General features: G+C 38.6%; 2 protein-coding genes across 2 annotated transcripts; both read left to right on the forward strand.

The window, feature by feature from the left end:
• Positions 1-2,601: 2,601 nt before the first annotated feature.
• On the forward strand, positions 2,602-5,823 carry apof (apolipoprotein F). The gene is made up of 2 exons (XM_079629005.1): positions 2,602-2,817; positions 3,565-5,823. The coding sequence occupies exon 2, from the start codon at positions 3,589-3,591 to the stop codon at positions 4,840-4,842; it is 1,254 nt and encodes a 417-aa protein (XP_079485131.1). The 5' UTR covers positions 2,602-2,817; positions 3,565-3,588; the 3' UTR covers positions 4,843-5,823.
• A 511-nt stretch (positions 5,824-6,334) lies between these two features.
• stat2 (signal transducer and activator of transcription 2) lies at positions 6,335-20,582 on the forward strand. The gene is made up of 24 exons (XM_079628993.1): positions 6,335-6,602; positions 7,536-7,667; positions 7,818-7,965; positions 9,346-9,441; positions 9,528-9,620; positions 9,921-9,999; positions 10,096-10,172; positions 10,495-10,646; positions 10,732-10,890; positions 10,968-11,057; positions 11,807-11,866; positions 12,034-12,054; positions 12,141-12,234; positions 12,406-12,453; positions 15,172-15,255; positions 15,358-15,456; positions 15,545-15,680; positions 15,790-15,842; positions 15,941-16,035; positions 16,124-16,263; positions 16,370-16,558; positions 16,981-17,035; positions 17,526-17,587; positions 18,468-20,582. Exons 1-24 carry the CDS (start codon positions 6,358-6,360, stop codon positions 18,836-18,838), a joined length of 2,778 nt encoding a protein of 925 aa, XP_079485119.1. The 5' UTR covers positions 6,335-6,357; the 3' UTR covers positions 18,839-20,582.
• Positions 20,583-22,188: the final 1,606 nt, after the last annotated feature.

The raw sequence follows: 22,188 nt of genomic DNA on the forward strand, positions 1-22,188 counted from the left end.
GTTCCTTTTACATTGTTATTTCACAGGAAGAGTGCTTCATTTCTCAATTCACTTTTTTTCAGCCATGGCCAGTGTTATAAGGCTGGGGAAGCATACCCAGTCCAATGGAGAGGGACGTTATCGAGGCCACATCCTATCCATAGGGAGAAACATGTGAAAATACACATATGAACTGACCCGTGGGGCAGTGCTACATATGGAAAGATCACTGTAGTATGTCCTGCCTAGACAGGAATGGAACTACTAGACGCAGAAACGGGGCAGAGCAATATCTGCCCAGGGAAAGACACAGATTTACCAACAGGGAAACCAACCATACCATGGAAGAATACACATATGGGATTAACAAGGGTGTGTAAAAGCACATGGGGCATCTAGCCCAGTACAGGGGCTGACCGAGTGTGCATGCACTGGGTAATCATCACTAGGGAGTCAGACGCTCATCAGATGCCCTTAGAGGGGAATGGTGCTGCAAGCGAGACAGCGGGACAGCCTTCCCGCAGCTCTAGAGATGTCTGCCACAGAGGCACCACGCATCAATGCTTAGGACGAGGCAACACTCAGAGTAGGCCAAGGCGATGGCATCCACTATTCAGTGGACCAACTTCTGGAGACAACCTTACCCTTCTGCTAACATCCAAAGCAAAAAAAGTGCTGCTCAGAATTTAAGGTGAGGGACTTTCTGCGTGTGGTCCATGTAAACTCGAATGGGACACAGCAATGCAACGGCTGGGTCTGCCTCCTCCCGGGGCAGCACTTGCAAGTTTACCACCTGGTCCCAAAAAGCAGTGGTGGGAACTTTGGGCATGTATCTGGGCTGGGTGTCAGGAACACTTGAGAAGAGGCCGGCCTGAACTCAAGGCATGATTCACTAACCGAAAGTACCTGCAGGTCCCCCACTGTCTTGTTGGAAGTGAGTGCGGTCAGGAGAATTGTCTTTAGGAACAGGATCTCTGCTCAACTGACTCATGTAGTTTAAAAAGAGCTCTCTGCAGACCAGAGAGGACCACTCTGAGAGATCCCAGGAGTGCATTTAATATCCTGGCGCCTCTCAGGAACCTGATAACCAGGATGTGCTTTCCTAGTGACTTACAGTCAACTGCATCATGATGTGCCGCAATGGCGGGGGACAGCCTCCACTCCAACACTCCTTGCAGGAAGGAAAGCACTGAACCGATTGGGCCTCCCCGGGGTCTTCCTCCGGGGGACTCCACTTCAAAGCATAAGCTTGCCTGGTAAGTGAGCTCTGGCTTGAGAGATAGTGTCTGTTAGTTGGCCACTTTAGCCCACCTTGTCCTGTTAAGAAGCCACACATGGAGGTTCCAGAGGTCTGGATGCGGGTGCCATATGGTGCCCCATCCCTGAGAAAGAAGGTCCTTCCTCTGGGGAATCTGCCAGGGAGGGACTGTCGCAAAGACCATCAAGTCCAAAAACCTAGTAGATTTACTGGATGAAATGTGTTTTTGCGTAGCGTAGGTCCCGGGGCCAGCTATGTGCCAACACGTCCATGCCGAGGTGGGCCTCAGTCAGGGAGTAAAAGATCTGGTAATGTGACGACTCCTGGGAGGCAAACAGGTCTACTTGTGTGTCCCTGAATCAACTCCAGATCAGCTGGACCACCTGGAGATGGAGTCTCCATTCTCCCGGGAGCGTGAGCTGTCGTGAGAGCGCATCGGCCGCACGATTGAGCTTGCTCGTAATGTAAATGGCGCAGAGCGACCTGGGCCGTTGGTGACTCCAAAGGAGGAGATGCGACATGAGCGTACACTGCCCTGGTGGTTGCGACCACAGTGTCAACATGGTCATACCCTCGCAGTGAGGGGATGAACCATTCACAAACGCCGTCTCAGCATGCTCTTGTCCCAGGCATGTGAGTCGCTGACCGTCGCTGACCGTGCTTGCTCTTTTAGGGAAATCTGCTCTTTGTGCTTAAGCGCCCAGGGGAATTTCGTTGCACTTAACTGTGCAATGGTCTTTTAAGATGGCGAAACCCACTGAATGTCCCTTCTCCATCAGCGAGAACGATCTCCATAGCACACTCTTTTGTTGCTCGGTGATTGGAAGAGTGGATACGTGCATCTTATATACCTGTATATACGGTGAGTGGCTCGGCATGCAAATTCCACTTGCCAGTTCCATCTCCCAAGTGAAACCCCATTTGTCAGTCGACATTACGTCGCAGTGCCTGACAGATGGGGAACACAACAAAGCAGGGTCCAAATGTCCAACTGCACATATCTTTTTATTTTTCATTTAAACCTGGAAATAAACACAAAATTATGCATGCAATAGACTAAATAAATAAATCTCACACTACTGGGCCTCACTTAATACATGTAATAATCATAATAATCATTTTTTTTTTTTTTAGCAACATTAAGTTAGCTGTAAACAGATATTGGATGTTGCATTGAATGTTGATTCAAATATATGATCTGAGAAGTATGTTTAAAACTAAACCAAGTGGAATTTGTAAACGGGTGCACAATCCTGTTCTCTCTCACTGTCACACACACTCACACAGTCTTCCCATGCATGAAACGAGTGTTCAGCAATTTATCTGGGTCAAACACAAAGCCCCCACACCCCCACATGGTCTTCAGAGAAAAAGCAGAGCGAGAATGAGAGGAAGAGAGGGGACATGAGGGTAAATAAACAAAACGTCCACTGAACACATTGATCCTCTCCACGTGATGTCACATTCAGGGCAATTGGGCCAGCGAGAGAAAGAGAGAGAGGATATAACGAGAGATAGGGAGATGTACATGTTTTTTGTGAAGGCTGGATTCTATCACAGAGGTACGGGATTGTTAGAAGGTAAGAGTCTTATTAATCTCATATTAATATAAAGATCAATCATTCCAAAGTAAGTATAATATTCAAATGACTTGAAATATAATTTCCTCTGTGATTTAGATAAAATGTAATAAAAAATTAAAATCTTTTTCAACTAAATCTGACAGACTGACAGACTGACAGACTGTTTGAGAAATGTACTTAAAATTATATGATGAACTTTATGCGGAACGATTTTACGGATTTACGGAACGGATTTTATAATAACATTTTACTTATTTTATTTCAATAATGTTAACGTATTTTAAAAATATAAGATGTATATAGAAGAAGTGTAAAAACATCAGGGAGGGAGGAGTCTTACCAAAAAAAAGTGCTCATCCCATTCCTTCCTTTCTTTTCTCCCATCTGCAGCAAAGACAAGCACACAAATACCCACATGGTTTCACCCCATGATAGCTACAGCTGCAGATATTTGTATAGATACACATGTCAAAAGTTGCCATCACAGGAATAAATTACATTTCTAAACATATTACAATAGAAAACAGATATTTGAAATTTGTATAATATTTTACAGAATTATTGTTTTTACTGTATTCAAATAACATCAAATATATAGACTTGGTGCTCATAAGACACTTCTTTCAAAAATATGAAAATAATCATAATTATTCCCCACTTTTAAAGTGCACATAAACAGCTTTGTGTACACTGCACACATACAGTTAAACTTCTCTTTTTTTCTTCTTTTTTTTTAAAATCCAGAACCTGCGATTTGCTTGGTGCTGCATGACTCCACAGTTCAACATGGCTAAATGGGGCTCAAAACTCAAATTGTTACTTCTCATCCACCTCTTACTGTCTGAAGTAGTATTTGGGAGAGCTCCACTCCCTCAAAGCAGCCTGAGGCCCTCAGTCTCTTCAAAAAATTCTCAAACAGAGCAAGTAGAAACACAAGTGGTTAAAGATGGTCTTCGCGCCGCCCATCAGTTGGTCTTAAACCTCTCAGCCTCTCTACAAGGTCAGCTGGATCTCCAAAGCAATGCAAGCTGTGCAGAGCTTGCCAATGGAGGCCGGAGAGGAAAGGGTTTCTCTCAGGAGCTATTGGGGTTGGCGATGGTGCCTGTGTTGGTGTCAGCAGGATGTTTGTCTGAAGCCCAAGCTTTGGTAATGCAACTCTACGCAGTGTTGGGCCAAAATGATACATGTGAATTTTTGCAGGATGTGCTGGTGCTGATCAAGAGAGGCAAAGAGAGGGAATCAGCACACATTGTCCATCACACCTTTACCAGTGGATTTCAAACCCCTTCATCTCCTCTTATGCTCAACTCTGAGTCACAGCGCCACTTGCAGGCTGTTATATTTAACATCCATCAGCTAGCTGATGTAGGTGAGAGAGTTGATGGTTATAAGGGTAAAGTTGGCCCTATGGGGAAATGCAAGGGATGGGTGAGGGTGAAAGGCACACGGTTACTGGGACAGGCTGCAGAACAGAGCAGGCCATTGCGTATTGGGGAAGCACAGCAGGCTTGTCAAAGCTTGGGAATCCAATGTGCAGGTGTGACCCAAGAGGGAGATTCTGAATATTATCAAGTTACCTTGAGGCCTGGAAGCAGCATAGTGCCTTCATCTAACTCTGAGAGCTGGATTCAAAATTGCAAGGTGGGGTCTGTACGTTGGCGCAGAAATGGGGTCCCTCAGCATCACTGTGTCAATGAAAAGGAGGAGCAAGTGTATATGGTTGTGGAGTGGATTCCTGCAGTTTCCACACTGTATAATCTGGGAACAGCCGTTTACTATGCTTCGGTTAACTGCTATGAGACTGCAAAAGAGAGAGCCATCTTCAGCACTGTGGATCTGGGCACAGATGCCCTCATGGCAGTAACCGGGGGAACTGCAGGAGTTGCTGGTTATGCGTTGGGGGCTGGTTTAAAAACGGGTGTGAAGGCAGGGATCAAATATCTGCTGAACAACATGAAAGAGGATGGCGACCTGCTAATGAACCAGAATAGCTTGGAGGATGGAACTATCACTGTCCAATAAAAAACAATGAGGAAATTCAAGAACAGAAAGCATTGCTCTATAGGGACTCAATGATTTTTCCACCAGCAGTAAATTATGTTTAAGAAGCTCTATTTGTTCAGTCGTCATATAGTTTGCTACTTTTACAGTTCACAATATCGGTCCCTTAAAACATAATATTGAGAGTTAAATCTCTTAGTTTCTACTGAAACTAATTAACTAAAATTGTAATTGCTTGTTTTAATTGGGGTTTCATATGTCCTAAATGTCACTTTCAATTTTGATTGTAATATTATTAATATCCAAAAGTAATGACATTAGCAGGAAGTAACATCATATTTTGGTGGATAAAAAAACAAAAAACAATAGCACTTTTGTAGCAATGGATTTTTCTCAATTTAAAAATGCAGTCTGTTAGATATGTTACAGAAATCTGTATGATGTTTTAATGATGTTCACCAATGTTGTTGTTGTTTTTTTTGCACATGTGAAATATATGTTTTTTTTCTGTAAGGAATAGGCCTATTATCCGTGTTTAAAAGACATCCCTTTGATGCATCATGTTACATTTCTTGTCATTTTGCCTGAGCTTTGACCAGAGCATAGGCTATTTCTTAAAGTCTGGTATGCCTATTTATAGAAATACTTTTTAAATTTAGTTCGACCTCAAAAGGTTCTGCATAACAGGAATGGACAGTAGCCTATCCATTTACAACCTAACATATCATTTGTTCAGCATCAGCTGAGACGTCAAACAGCATGGGTAATATTTAACCATTATAGGGCAGATATTTAAATCAATGACATCAGCGGGAAGAGCAGAACACAAAACAAGTAGAAGATACTCAGACATAGCTTTAAGTCAAGGCTTTAATTTGTAACTGTCATTTTGAATATTGTCATGTATGTGTACATGTTGTATTGTAATAATTGAGAGTAAATGCTGTGAGACGCGTCATCTTTATAAGCAGACGCGAGTAAAAGCCAGTTGAGTTGAACCACAGTCTCCTGTCATTATAGAGCTCGGGATCGTTTCGTCACGTCGCAATGCACCATTCCATAACGTCTACGCCCGAGCTCTATATACATTACAAATATGAATACGTAACAGTTACACGTAAGATCCGTTAGAACTATTTCTACCTGTAGCCTATTTCAGTTGATAATTTATTTAATATAATATAATTTATATATATAAATGTATTATCCCGTTTTATTAGTGTAAAATGAATAAATGTTGAATAAACGTATTACATCGCTCCCTTGTTGATCACAAAAAGCTTTCGTAAAGAGAGTGTATGGCTTTTTAAATTTCCGCGGTACATGATCTTCCACAACATAACTTTCACTTCGTCATTTCTCGGAATGCCAGAAGAGAGATCGTGAGTTTCGTTTCTGCTGCTGTTCTATCAACACCCCTCCGTTGTGAAGAATTGAATTGGCGGCTGCTTCAACCAATGGTGGTGGCCAGTGTGCCTGTCCGCGCCAATGAGCGAACGCGAGGGTTTCACTACGCAACTAAATGGGTGGGACCTCATGATGCAGTGGGTGGGCAGAAGTTCATCGCGTTGGAAGCGGGTTGAAAGCAGAAATGGACAGCAGAGGGAGGATTATAGAAAAGCCGTCCGTTTCCTGAGAAGCGCTGGAAGTGCGTTTATTTACTCGCCAGCTGATGTTCAGTTTAGTACTGTGTTCTTGGTTTTTCTGTATGCCTGCAAAAGGCGCTTTGTAAAACTAATATTTGAGGATAATTTCTTCAAAAGTGTAGACTATTGTTTCAGGTAAGTTATTGATGATAATTAACTTAACGTTACATGCTTAACTTATTTACAATGACCTGCTCAGTACTATGCAACATAAACATCACTATGCTGTCAAATGTCTAGGCCTAGGCTGCTATTACTGTGTATATAGTAGCTTATCGTTATTATGACCGAGGTATCACGTTTTGTCCTCACATGATTAGAAACGCAATTCTTGACTCAGTTTTTCCGCTGTTGTTTGAGGAGGGGTGTGCAGGTGTGTAGAACTTTACTGCTGGTGCATACAGATTGCATGTTTCTCACTTTTGGCCCTGTAAACGCGTTTACACTCTCACTAGTTCGTTTAATTTGTCTACTAATTTAATACGTGAAATAGTCTAAATCTATTCCTGTGATGGCAAAGCTGAAGTCTTCAGTGTCACATGATCTTTCAGAAATCATTCTACTACGCTGATTCTGTACGCAAGAAACATTTATTTTTTCGACAACAATTAAACGTTTTATTTCCATCAAAACAAAAGACTTCTCGAAGAATCTCTACAGTGTTTTTCATACAAGATACACTTGTACACAACTTACACCAATTCTTGGTTACCAAAAAAAAGCACCATAAAAATGGTCAGTTTTACAGTTGACCTGAAGTGCAAATAAAATTCACAAAAAAATTCTGATTCACAGCAAATTAGAAAACTCATTTGACTTTAGATAAAAAAAAGGCACATTGATGAGTCTCACCATATTTTACATTAATGCCATACACTATTATTTTGTGTTCCAACTTCCAAACTCAGAATTTTTAATTTTCTCACCTTGACTTGTATTTGAAAATATCCAATGTTAATGGTGCTTAAGCATCTGACTTCTAGAGATTAGAGAGAGCAGGTCATTCCCAGTTCTGTAACAAGGCATAATTTAACCCATCAGCAACATGAAATCTGTTTTATTTTGTAGGATGACACATTGGGAGCAATTGCAGCAGCTGGATACAGTGTATTCGCAGAGGGCTTTTGATCTGTACAACGGAGATGAGTTCCCAATGGAAGTGAGACATTTCTTGGCATCCTGGATCGAGGCCCAGGACTGGTGAGTGCAAGAAGTAAAATCTGCAGATTGTTTTTTGAACTCTCTATTCCAGAATGTATTAATAACTATGGATGCAAAGAGTTGCAAATAAACTGCATCAAGGAGCATCAACCTGACATTACAAGTAATGTGTCTGTCTGTGTGTTGCAGGGAGCGTGCTTCTCGGGACTCTTCCCAAGCCGCGTTCCTGTTTCAGGTGCTTTTGGAGAATCTGGACAACCAGTTCAGTCGTTTTTCTCAAGAGAAAGATAGTTTCCTACTGCAGCGTAATTTTAGACGCTACAAACAAAACTTTCAGGTAAGTGTACTTCTGCTGCCAAAAGCATAATTCCTGATGCCCTTCTTGGATTTCTGAAGTCTCCAAAAATAAAACACAAAACATGCTAAACAAAAACTATACTAGACTAAAGTCCTGTTCACACCAAGAAAAATAACTATAACGTCAATTACTGTATGTTATCATCCACACTAATTGACGATAATGTGACGCAAGTAAGTGCGCTGTGAGCATAATTGCAGCACACGCTTTATAGGCACAATATGTACGTTTTTTTTATTTAAAATTTCCAAAAACCACTAGAACAATGTTATTTTGTTGACTGGTGTACTTCAATTATCCCAAATAATTCCAATAATGGTTATATTTGGTTGCTAAACCTGTGAAAAAGGCCGTCTTTGAACCTCTCTCACTGTACAATGTAGGACCACCGTTTAGAGCCACGACCACAGAAATCACCACGATTGGTCATCTTTCGTCTGGGACAGCCCAAAATCGTTCAGTGTGTACCGCCCATAAGTTTCCCTGGCTGTTAATTAGTTTGCACACACCTGTTTCTGTTCACCCTGATTACATTCCTCATTTATTTAAGGCCTGAGTTTAATTCTGTTCCTTTATCCAATTTTGTCTATGTTAAAAGTGGTTGTCTTTACGTTTGCTCCTACAATCTCCTGAGACTGTTTTTGTTTTCTGTCTTTTTTCGTGTCATTTATTACAGCCACCCGTGACACACACCATACTGAGCTAACGCACAGAGTAACGTTATAACATGACTTTCAAGTTTCAACACACTCAAATGTATTTTTACTATGATTTTTTTTGACCTAGTACAACAGTGCTGTTACCCCACAATTTTAATATGTCAAATAAAGTGACCTGTATGAGTAGTAATTCAGCACTTGCAGCTGTTTCATTAGAATTAAATAAAATAATGTGAATTTAAGTGATCAAACGTAACTGCAACAAAGTTCAAGTTCAGGCAAGAAGGAGGTGGATGTTAAACGTAACTTTAAATGTAAATAAACATAAACAGCAGAACGCTTCACATAAGCATAATAAAAACAGCAACGTAAAATGCTCCCGGCTCTGGACCCTGCCCTGCTTCGTACCACAGTAGCGTTAATAAAATGTTAATACATTAGCTCATCCATGAGCATGATTTCTGTCCTGTCGGATTGCTTTCCATTGACTGTGGAGGTGAAGATAGCAACTCTCATGATTCCACTCATTCATGGCGTCATCAAGCTACTCCTCAATGTTTTTATTGTTCATCAACTGGATAAAATTGCTCTTTTTTTCCATTTATATAACTTTATGGTTATAATTATTGTTCTATTTAGAAAACTGCTGGGTTAATCAGTGACAGCTGTGGGATCATTGGTCACATTATCTTGTTTGCAGAAGTACCAAGAGGAGCCCTATACTCTTGCTGCTATTATCAACTGGTTCCTGGTGAAGGAGAAAGAGATCTTGAATGATGCAGAGCTTGCACAGCAAGTCAGTACTTTAAAGTGTCCATCATCATCACTCTTATTATCAACATCACCATCAGCATATTCTGATTCTCTCTCTCAATGTTTCAGGTGCAGACGTTGCAGGTTCAGCCGGCTGCAATGGAGTTGGAGAACCACAGACAGATGGAAAAGAAATTAACAGAACTCAAGAACAAAGTAGAGGTGTGTGTGTGTGTGTGTGTGTGTGTGTGTGTGTGTGTGTGTGTGTGTGTGTGTGTGTGTGTGTGTGTGTGTGTGTGTGTGTGTGTGTGTGTGTGTGTGTGTGTGTGTGTGTGTGTGTCTGTGTGTGTGTCTGTGTGTGTGTCTGTGTGTGTGACTGTGTGTGTGACTGTGTGTGTGACTGTGTGTGTGTGTGACTGTGTGTGACTGTGTGTGTGTGTCTGTGTGTGTGAGACTGTGTGTGTGTGACTGTGTGTGTTGACTGTGTTCAAGAGCATGATTCATTTTTTTTTCTTTTGGCAGGTGATGGAGCACAGCATAAGGTCTTTGGAGGAGCAGCAGGATGAGTTTGATTTTAAATATCAAACCCACATAATGGACTGTGAGGCTCCACACTTTTAAACACACTGTCCTTGATTTTATTATCTGTGGTGGTATCAATATGTGTGTGTATATGTAAATGGATATGTGTGTTTAGCTTGCACAGAGGAAGAGAAGAACAAGCAAATAGAAGGGCTTCAGAAGATGCTCAATGCACTCGATAAGTGCAGAAAGGTAGGCTATGTGCACGTCTATTCTATTCTATTCTATTCTATACTATTTAGGGTTATTATTGTTAATTAAACCTAAAACTAGAAAACAAGTTTTGTTAATTGAATTACATCTCAAATCAAATATAAATATTACATTAACTAAATGAAAATGAATAGAAACTTACTCAAACATGGTTAAGTTGAAATTTAAGCACTAAAATTTGTAAATGGAATTAAATAAATAGTACCTAAATAGTAATATAAAAAATAAATAAACTTTTTTGACCAAAGGATATTACAAAATTATGTTTCCTGACCCGACTTCTCTTGTATCATTGTTTCAGAACTTCCTGTCTGATGTCACGGCTATGTTGAATGCTGCTGATGGTCTAAGCTCAGTGCTCATAGATGTGGAACTGGTGGACTGGAAGCGGAGACAACAGAAGTCCTGCATTGGGGCTCCTGATGATACAAGTCTGGAACAATTAGAGAAATGGTAACAGCACAAGAATGTCTCTGATCGATTGTCTGTTTTGAACACAATTTGGATCCGTTTTTAAGCCATTATTGGCCTTTGACAGGTTCACTCAGATTGTAGAGTGCATGTTCCAGCTGCAGAAGTTCTTACAGAAGCTTGATGAGCTGCTTGGGAAGATGAGCTACGCAAATGACCCCATCCCAGTCCTTAAACCCCCTTTAAAGAGTAGAGTGGACACTATACTGACTAACCTGATTAAGAGGTATACTCAAACACATACGCAGCATATCCATTACTCTCTCTTCATGCATCATTCATTATTTGTTGGTGTGTTGTTAGCTCATTTGTTGTCGAGACTCAGCCATCCATGCCGCAAGGACGAGGCCCCCTGGTGCTGCGCACAGGTGTCCAGTTCTCAGTCAAAGTCAGGTCAGGCTCTGACATTTCCGCAACATTACACACCACCTGTAAAACAGTGTATACCAGTATGGCTTCTATTTAAAACAATAATGATTGATACATAGATGCTTTTTCGTCTTACATTGCTTGTGACAGGGATATATCCTTTTAAACATTATGAAATTGAGAATATGTACATTAATTTTAGTGTATTGTCTTGTACATAGGACTTAGTCTTGTACTTAGTACTTTTCAATATTTGTGAAAGTGACCTACTCTCCTGCAAATGTCAGTACTGCTTTTAAATAATTGTATCTTTATTATGCATGCACAGACCTGTTTATGTAACCAAATCTTTGTCCCATTTGCGTACATGTGCCTGGGGTGAATGTATTGACAAAGGAAATATTTCGGTTAAGAATTGTATTTTTTTAATTATATCACAAACCAAGCAGAAATTTGTGCCCTGAATACATTGTAAATTTGCGATAAACTAAAACAATCTTGTACAGATTAAAAAAAGAAAATAAAAGGTTATTAATATACAGTAGTCAACATTTGAAGTGGATACAATTTTTTTTTATCAAAGTTGTCCCAAGACAAGAATGGGTATTGTTCAAAATTCATGTATAACTTATAATCCACCCATTTAAGCTTTTCCATATATATTTTTTATCATATATTTTATTTAAAATGTTTAGTTTGGGTTGTTGAGATAGAAATGCATAAACAAATGTTTGCCCTCAGACCTGAAAGGACAGTCATTCTCCTTTCTACAGGTTCCTGTATAAAGTTCCTGAACTCAACCATGTTATGAACGTGTCTGTTTCTATTGACAAGTAAGATCACTGTCTCTCTTACTTTCTTCATTAGGTACAATCTGAGTCATATGTGAGAATGAGTTTGCTTGTAAGGTTTGTGTGGTTTGATATGGTTTTAAATTAGTCTGTTGGTGGTTAGGACTCTGAATTCCTACTCTCATCCCTCTCTCCATCTTTTGTTTCAGCACTGTCTCTCAAATGAAAGGGTGAGTGTTTCCATACACGCATTCTGAACACACACTTCCCTCATCACGCCTCCCACCAGAAATTCATGATTATTTGTTTATCGTAGGTTTCGTAAGTTTAATGTGCTGGGCACTTTGAGTAAAGCCCTTAACATGGCTGAGAGTACGAACGGGGGCATGGTCGCTGATTTCAGACATTTGGTGAGTTGATATTAAGTGACTGCACAACATCATCTGAGATATTTATACCTGGGAAGGCAATTTGGTCGCGGTGTTTCTTTTTTTTTTAAAGCAGATTTTTAAATATAAAGAGGTAATAAAAAGTTAACAAATTGTGTATGTGATTTTTCTTTTTCTTTTCTTTTGTCGCAGACGTTGAAAGATCAGAAAGTTGGTGGTGGAGGAAAAGGAATCAATGATGTGAGTTTAAGGAGCTTGTTAATAATATTTTCTAGATACTACATTGATGCACGTAGCAAACAGAAAACCAGCAGTTAGTAACAGAAACAAGACTGGTTTCTAGAGTCAATACAGATTAGGGCTGCACGATTAATCGAAAAAAAATCACGATCTCGATTCAAACATAAATGCGATCTCATTTCTTAATGATGGCGATTCAAAAAAAAAAAATTACACTGCCTACGTAGCTTCTCTGCAGGGACAGCATGTGCTGAGTGGGTGCTGCTAGATCATTGACGGGGAGCTCCGCAAAACTTGGTCACTAAATATTTAATATTCAATATAAAGTTTTAATTTTATTAAATTGAACAAGCGGAACATTCAGCATTCAATAAAATAGGCCTATCCTAAAAGATGTACTATTATTAATAATAATGTTATTTCAACACAATATCTCGTTATTTCGAAATAATATGTGTGCGTGCATGTGTAAATCCGGTGACGCGTGTATTGATTTTTATTAATAAACAAGTGTTTTCTCTAAGGGTGTACTCACACTAGGCACGGTTGTCATGAACCGGGCCCGAGTACGATTTTCCCCCCTCCCCACTCCCCCTCTGGCCTGCACTCACATAGGGTTTCAGCATTCGTGCCGGAGCACGCTTACGTGACGTCATTATGGTGCATAATGAAGAGAAGTGTCACACCATGAAATGTAAACAGAAAAAACCAGCAATGAATTCGGCAGTTTAGGATATCGCACAAGATTTGTCAACACAGAAAACATTTAATCACTGGAGTTTTTTTTTTCTCGACACCATCGTATTTTGATTAATATGCGCGAGGGAGAGAGAGGGAGCAGACAGCGCTCGGGTGAGTGCGCGCGCGCGGCCGGGGCTCTCTCTCTCTCTCTCTCTCTCTCTCTCTCTCTCTCTCTCTCTCTCTCTCTCTCTCTCTCTCTCTCTCTCTCTCTCTCTCTCTCTCTCTCTCTCTCTCTCTGCGATGCCCTGTCAAGCGTGCCTTGTTAAACCGTGACGTCCTGTTCCGTGCTCCAGCACGGTTAGCGCTCACACTGCATGCGAACCGCGCCCGAGTCCAACTGAACCGTGCTCTGGCCCACCTCTTCCAAACGGGCCAGAGCCGGCTAATCGAGCCGCGCCCGGGCACGGTTCGGAGCACTCACACTAGTCAAACGAACCGCGCTTTGGTGGTCAAACGCACTCGGGCACGGTTCAAACTGGCTAGTGTGAGTACACCCTAAAAGTGTCGACTCGGCTGCCAAGATGAAGTTGACGATCGCCATCTCCGTGTGAACGCGCTTATAGAGAGAAATGCACATAAATAGGCTAAGCCTAATAATGGATTACATAATCAGAGAGTAGCCTTTTTCTTTTTTCGTTTTGAATTATTTCGTTTAAAGACATTTCAAGCTTTGTGTATTTGATGTATTTGTCATGTCTGTGTGAGGCATACACTGAGTTTCGTTAAGTTAGGATGTGCTCTAGTTCACGTGCAATGCAAGTGAGCGCGCGGGCGCCTCCGTTATATTTGTTTCGTCGGCCTATTCATTAAATACAGGCAATTGGTTGATGAAAAATTGATTAAAATTAAGATATAATTTATACAAAACGAAATTCACTTTAAAGAAAGGCTTTCTATAACAACTTCAACTTCAACGGTCAAAATCATGTCTGACCCGCTCCATGTCTCATATTGCGCATCTATCTTACTCGGTCGTACTGTTCACTTTTCATAAATCAACATAAATGAAAAAAAAAAAATAACATTATAATATTTTAACAAATATGAAACGCGCTTTTTTTAATGGCTACAACAGTATAGTAGGCCTACATAGCCTACTCTCTATTTGTACAGCAGCTATTTCTGCACATTAATTTAATTCTGAATTTTGCACACACAAGTTGAAAGGCATTTGTTCAAAAAAAAAAGTTCACGGATAATTGTGCATGCATTTTTTTGCCTAATCATTATGATACTAAAATCCTAACAAATAGGCTATGCTATGTACAAAAAATCAGATGAGCCCATAATATGAACGAATTATTTTCTTTAAGGGGTCTAAAATAAAGAAAAAAGAGTAGAGACGATTGTTTGTTACTCCTGCAGACCTGCACTTTATTATACTGAATGTCCTGTTTTTTGTGTTTTTTTTGTACTTGAGTGAAATAAATTTTGGTTGAAAAAAATGAGAATCGTGTAAGAGAATCGTGATCTCAATTCCCATGAAGAAAAATCGTGATTCACATTTTAGCAAGAATCGTGCAGCCCTAATACAGATTGTTACAATGTTGCATTTCTCCTAGGTTTGATTTGCTTTCACATGGTGCATTTCAAAGCTTACCCAAAATATGTTTATGCAAGTCACATGTGCAAAAAACTGTTCTCTCATTGGTCAGATTGCACCTGTTTATTGTCTGGGATTCCGCTCAAAGCGGTCTGCCATCATGGATTGACAAGACTGACTAGCTGTTGTTAAACACACATAAACCAATATATATAAGGCTTGATTCCCACTCTTACTGTTATAGCTCGATTTGTTGGTCCATTTAGTCGGATTGCTTTCTCATGCTAACTATTTTCATATATGCCTAATGAACTGACCTACGGGAGAAAATGTGCCAAGTTCTGAAACTAGCAGTCAAAATGAGCCAGGTGTGAAAACACCCAAAGAGTTACTCCTAATAAATGTGTATAAATCTTGTTGTGTGTTTCCTGCAGCTATCTCTGAGTGTGACTGAAGAACTGCACAATATAAACTTTCAGACGCAGTTTGACTATCAAGGCCTGTCTGTCTCTTTGGAGGTGACATGTCTTTTCCTCATTCAAAGCATTCTCAGTGAAGTTTGAACATTTCAGAGATTTGGTGTTACAATTTTTATAACCATACTTCCTTTTTTCTTTCAGACCTCTTCTCTTCCTGTTGTGGTGATTTCAAACTCCAGTCAGCAGCAGAGCGCCTGGGCGTCTGTTCTATGGTTCAACATGCTCTGTTCAGATCCCAAGGTCAGGAGCAGGAGTTACTCTTGGATAATAATTAGCCTTAATCATCATAAAATAATCTGTTTTTTAATATTATTATTTGCATCACTAGAACATCAAGTTTTTTGAAGGCTCTCCTCCGGCCTCCTGGGCACAGTTCGGGGAAATGCTGAGTTGGCAGTTTCTCTCCTCTGGGAATCGTGATCTAGACAATGAGCAGTTGGAAACTCTCGCCACCAAGCTCTTTGGTATGCACACATCAACCCCTTTCATGCATTAATAGATAATATTATATAAAGTAATATTAAGGCCATAAAGTAATCTGGTGTTTGTCAATGATGTAATATTTCTTATCAGGTAAACAACAGAGCTATGACCACTGTATGATACCCTGGGCCAAGTTCAGTAAGGTAAGAACAGATAAACACAGTTATGTAGCTCTTTGTGAAATGCCTGATATTGACGCATGAGTGTTTTGTTTACTCATTGTTGTCTGTGTGTGCTTTAGGAGAACCTCCCTGATACAAACTTCACCCTGTGGGTGTGGCTGGATGGAATTCTAAACCTGGTCAAAGGCTACTTGTCAGACCTGTGGAGTGATGGGTATGAATCCTATCGATAGATTGTGAAGCTATCATCACAAAAAATTTTTTTTTTTTTTATTTCAACACAAGTATGTTTGTTTCTGTAGCTCTATAATGGGTTTTGTCAGCAAGGGGAAGGAGAGAGTTTTACTGAAGAAGAAGCAAAACGGCACTTTCCTGTTGCGTTTTAGCGAAAGTATCAAAGATGGTGGAATCACGTTCAGCTGGGTGCAGTACTCTAACGATGGTAAAACATGTCATTAAAAGATATGCTTCTCTAAGACATTGTTCAATCTCTGAAATCACAAAGTCCAGTGAATGTCAGACTGAATACATACCTTTTTTTTTGTTAGGCAATCCGAGTGTGCAAACAGTGAAGCCATTTATCAGTACTGACCTGAAGCAGATTGCTTTACCTGAGATCATCTGCAACTTTCGGATCATGATAGCAGAAAACGTTCCAGTTAACCCATTGTGTTACCTTTACCCAAACACTTCTAAAGACCAGGCCTTTGGCAAATACTACAGTGAAAAAACTGGAGGTGAATTGTTTGAGAATGTGGTGCTTTTTTTGTGAGCAATTCCCCAAGTCTAATTAAGGGAGGCATACATTGTATTTTTATGGGCATTTAGTTTGGTGTTTACCTAATGGCAACGAATGCTTCAGTTATCTATTTACAACTTTCACTATTAGGGTCACAAAAAAAGTTAATGTTCACTGCAATGTATGTCCACTTAGATTTGAACTGGGGAAGGCTTTTGCTCATTTATGTTACTGCTAAAAACAGCTGTACACATCCACACATCCATTTAGAAAATGATGTTAGATTTATTTTTCCAAAAGGAATATATATTTCTTCCCAGGTCACACTTGAGCTAATGTATAATGTAATAAAAGCTTTGCTTATGCTGTATTTACTTAACCACAAAATCATTTTCTTGATCTTGTGATGTTTTGTTTCAGAGGAGAATCCTTACCTGAAGTACCTCAAAACCAAACTGGTTTTTGTCTCTAAAGAGTAAGTCCTGTTTTGATTGTTTATTGTTGGTTTATACTGTATATGTGTGTGTATTGTGTGTAGCAAATTATTTCAAAAGCATGTGAGGTTGTGTGCTTTAGGTAATATTTGTGACAGTGCACATGTGCTGTGTATAGTGCTGGTGTTTAATGCATCAGTCATATTGTATGGTGTTATGATGAGGTTTAAGTTCATATTGTGGGCTGATGTAGTGGGGGGAAAAAAACAGTTTTTCAGCCTTTCAGTAATATTTACTGATAATTTTTTTTTTTCTCATTTCAACTGAAAGGATTACTACTAAAAATATTTTCTCATCATATCAACCAAACAGCCACTGTAGCTAAGACTTAATTCAGGTAAAAAATTAGGAATTGGTCTCGAATCTAATCTCCATAATAGAAACCATAATCTCGCGAACAGATTATGGTATGAGTAGACACTGAGATGGCTGTTCTGCTGGTTTACTGGAGTGCTCTGTGCTTGGTTGCAGTAGGAACGGATGTACAAGCGTCGGAGAGGGGCCAGTGTCTGACCTGTCCCCACAGGACAGAGGTGAGTCCTGCCTCCACTGCCCCTCCGAATCTAATCAGCTCAAACTGCCTCTCACTCACTGGATTATCACCAGATGTGTCTTGATGACAAAAGGCTTTCTGATAAATCGAATGTGTAATGAAAAGCCTTTATAGATGCTTCTCTTTCATTCAGAGGCTCAATGAAGTCTAAAAACTTGTTACGATTCTCTCTTTCCTACTCTTCCCTACCCAAGTGCATTTGATTGACAGTGCACAAAGGGACCTTCTGTGTGTGTGGTGGTGCTGTGATTGTTTTTTCTGTTTCAATAACACAAATCTAACCATTACAGTAACACTGATTAAAAAATGTCTATGGAAGCTTGAGGTTGCATGTGTAGGGATGCACTGGAATCCATATGCAGGTTTTTTTTTTTCACGCTATTGCCAATAACTGATAAATAGCTGATGTTAAAATACTTCACTGTTTTGTCTAAAAAGATTAATTATAAAACACAAAAACTACAATGTTTATATTAGTATGAAAAGTTAATATTCATTTTGAGATTTGCTAAAGATTACATTTTAACAGTGTTATTAAGTCATTATCGTTTTTAAAGATTTAACTTATTTGGCATGTTGCATGTCACATGTAGGGATGAACCAAGATTGATAAGTTCCATGAAGAACCTTTTCATCTTTCAAAAAGGTTTATTTTCACACTAAGAAAATAAATTATTTTAATAACGGTTCACTGAAAGCTACTTTAGGGATCCCAAATGTCCTTCTATGGCATCACTGTGAAAACCTTTATTTTTAAGAGTGAAGTTTAATAGCATCATAATACGTTGTTATCATTGTAATGCAATTATTGGGTTTATAACATGTCTCTCTTGCTTTGTCATCTCCTTCATCTTTGAAAGATCCTCCTCCTTTTTCTGAGGCGGGTGATGATGATGATGATGATGACGTCTTGTTCCAACGGCCTGAGAAGTCTCCAATGCTCTTCAGCTCTACCATTGATCCATTTTTGCTTAACAGCATTTTGGACAATTATGGCGAGAGTACTTCTCAAGATTCATTTTCTCAACCTGCTCCCCACATTTCTTCACCATGCTTCCAACAAACCAGTGTAGAAGCAATCCCTCCAGAGTCAGACACTGATGTTCATAACGCATTGCAAGAGTTTGTAAACTCTCAAAACTTCCTAAATAGCATAGAGCATTCTACACCAGAGGACTTCATCCATGTTTTTCAAGACCTTAGCTATCCTAACATGCCGCTGACCCCCTGAATTTGATTCATGACCCGTGAGGTTAGCCAAAAACGTAGGTCTGTCAAGCCATATAATGTTTTCCGTAGTTCTGATTTATGTTGTAAATAAGTATCAAGTAGAGATGCAAAATACTAAGCTTATTACTTCATTTTCTTTACTGATTTCATTATTACTTCATCCAGTTAATGTGTAAATCTGTTTGTCTGCTCATCCATTTATCTGTTACTTCCGTGTCTATTCTCAGAGTAAAGCCTTTGACTAGGCGTAGATGCCCATCCAAGTCCAAAAAAACTTTGGAATGAGGTCATGTGATCTGACCCTACCATTCGTTAGCTGCTACTAAATATTCGTCCCTATAAAAATAAGATGGAAAATTTGTTTTATTGATAGTAATTCAAACAATATCAGAGCATATTTGTCTTTGGTGAATAGTACATTTGAGATTTCAGAGTTGATCACCTTTTATGCAGGTTGGAATGATGACAGTTTGCATTCTTCTATTACTGGAGGGAGATAATTTGATAGTGAAAGCAATATACTTTATTAATGTGTCAAACACCTTTAGTAATGTGAATCAGGCAGTATGAGCTAATGTTTTAAAAAGCATCTCATGAACAGTAAAGCCATATCTGTGGTCGGATTTCTCAGTGCGAACAAATCAGTGAAACCTGTCTTTGCATTTTAAAAAAGAGCACTTTAAAAGAGATGCAGTGCTTGGATTAAATGTTATCATTTACATTTAAAAGCACCAACGTTGACTACTATGATTATAGTCTTTTAATAGTAAAACAAGTTTATTCTTTGCTGCACTAAAAGTTATGCTTGCATTGCACTAAATTCTACCTTAAAATGTATCTTTGTGTGAAAACATTTCATGTAAATGATGAATGTCTAATCGCTGGTTTTGATAAACAGAATGTTTTTTTTTTTACTCTAGGATTCGAGGCACTTTTTTTGTCTTTTATGATCCTTTTCAATTTTGTATAACCACTATTGAGACTAGAAAAGTACCCGAATGCTTTGCTTTTAATTCAAGTGATCCCCCCCCCCCCCCTGATAATTAATCATTTAAAAAGAGATTTTAAAAACTTTGATTAAATTACCAAAGTTCTGATTAGTCAGACACTGTGATTAACTTCTCTCAAAATGGAAACGATAATATAGACCCTTACATTTTCTATTATTTTGAAAGTTTAATTAGGTTCAAATGTTCTGTTACCCCCGTTGAATGTATATTCCTTTGAGCTTTATCTTGCTGGAAAAAACCCCACTTTATATTTGTTTTTAATTTCTTTATAATATCTTTCATCTGACTTACACTGATTGTATGAGTGCACAGAGAATAGTACTATGTTGTTGACACACAAAAATGGAAATTTGTAAGAATGAAATGTGAAAGAATCATTTCTTGCCAAATTAAATTATTTTTATGTGAAAAAACAGTTTACAGATAAAAGGTTCTGTATGTGTTCATCAAACTGAATCTGTTAGGTACCGAAGAAGAAAAGACAGTCTCTGAAATCATTTAGAGAGAAAAAATGGACCAAATGATTGCTTCTTTTTCTCTTTTTTTTCACTGAAATTATATACCAAGTCATAGTAATTAAATGATTATTACTACGCTTTATCTTGCAAAATCATTTATTTTACCCCATGAGTACTTCTGTTGGGAATTTGGTTCCAAACAAAACTTTGTTTCAAATGCATGTAACCTGTACACTGTCATTGTCCAAGAAAATAAACCATTTGTTTTGTATCTGTGTGCCAGACTTTTTATGGCTATATGTGCTAACGATGGTGCAAATTTGTTCTCCAATATAACATCTAATGAGAGATATAGGGCTGTCATAATGTCTTTTTTTTCATTGAAAACCATGACACTTCAGGCTGATCAGGCAAACTGTTTTATAGACTCGTAATAGAGTGGTGAGATATTGTTAACAAGTTGGCCAAAATTAGATCTGTCACATGTTCCACATACGCACGCATTTCGTAAACACTTGCAAACTAGATTTGGAATTGGTGTATTATGACTTTTTTAAACATTGAATCCACAAATAATATAATAACCACCTCTTGTGGGCCATTCTGAGATGATCCATGATTTTGACCTCAAATTTCTAAATTCAATTTGACCTCAGCTTTGATGTCATAAGTGTTATGGGTCTTCATTTGTTGCAATGTTAGGAATTTGTACAGATTAGGCAGTCAGGAACACTTGTCTGGACTTGTGAAATTTATGGTTTTGTATATGTGTGCAAGTTCAGTACTAAAAAAAAAGAAGAGGAAGATGACGAGATAATAGTATAAAAACACATACATATATATATATATTGAAATTTATGGTTTTGTATATGTGTGCAAGTTCAGCACTAAAAAAAAAGAAGAGGAAGATGACGAGATAATAGTATAAAAACACATAATATATATATATATATTGAAATTTATGGTTTTGTATATGTGTGCAAGTTCAGCACAAAAAAAAGGAAGATGATGAGATAATAGTATAAAAACACATAATATATATATATATATATATATATATATATATATATTGAAATTTATGGTTTTGTATATGTGTGCAAGTTCAGCACAAAAAAAGAGGAAGATGATGAGATAATAGTATAAAAACACATAATATATATATATATATATCGAAATTTATGGTTTTGTATATGTGTGCAAGTTCAGCACAAAAAAAGAGGAAGATGACGAGATAATAGTATAAAAACACATATATATATATATATATATTATGTATTTATACTATTATCTGGTCATCTTCCTCTTTTTTTTGTGCTGAACTTGCACACATATACAAAACCATACATTTCACAAGTCCAGACAAGTTCCTGACTGCCTAATATATTATATACAGTCATGGCCAAAATTGTAGGCACCCCTGGTAAATATGATCAAAACTGGCTGTAAAAAATAAATCTGCATTGTTTATCCTTTTGATCTTTCATTCAAAAAATTGCCAAAATTCTAACCTTTCATTGAAGCAAGAGAATTGAAAGTGGGGCTAAATCACATTATGAAATAAATGTTTTTCTCCAAAACACGTTGGCCACAATTATTGGCACCCTTTTATTAAATACTTTTTGCAACCTCCTTTTGCCAAGATAACAGCTCTGAGTTTTCTCCTACAATGCCTGATGAGTTTGGAGAACACCTGACAAGAGATCAGAGACCATTCCTCCATACAGAATCTCTCCAGATCGTTCAGATTCCCAGATCCATGTTGGCGCTTCTCTTCAGTTCAGCCCACTCATTTTCTATAGGGTTCAGGCCAGGGACTGGGATGGCCATTGCAGATCTTGGTTTTGTGCTCAGTGACCCATTTTTGATTTTGATTTTGATATTTG

This window comes from Phoxinus phoxinus, assembly GCF_949152265.1.
Source record: "Phoxinus phoxinus genome assembly, chromosome: 11".
Taxonomy (NCBI): domain Eukaryota; kingdom Metazoa; phylum Chordata; class Actinopteri; order Cypriniformes; family Leuciscidae; genus Phoxinus; species Phoxinus phoxinus.

What these genes read in the sequence shown, in the direction of transcription:
- stat2 (XM_079628993.1), top strand. Translation starts at nt 6,358, where the DNA reads ATGATGCAGTGGGTGGGCAGAAGTTCATCGCGTTGGAAGCGGGTTGAA. An exon ending in CTGGAACAATTAGAGAAATG is followed by an intron (nt 10,647 to 10,731) that starts GTAACAGCACAA and finishes GGCCTTTGACAG; the next exon opens with GTTCACTCAGATTGTAGAGT. An exon ending in CCTGTCCCCACAGGACAGAG is followed by an intron (nt 17,588 to 18,467) that starts GTGAGTCCTGCC and finishes CATCTTTGAAAG; the next exon opens with ATCCTCCTCCTTTTTCTGAG.
- apof (XM_079629005.1), top strand. Translation starts at nt 3,589, where the DNA reads ATGACTCCACAGTTCAACATGGCTAAATGGGGCTCAAAACTCAAATTG.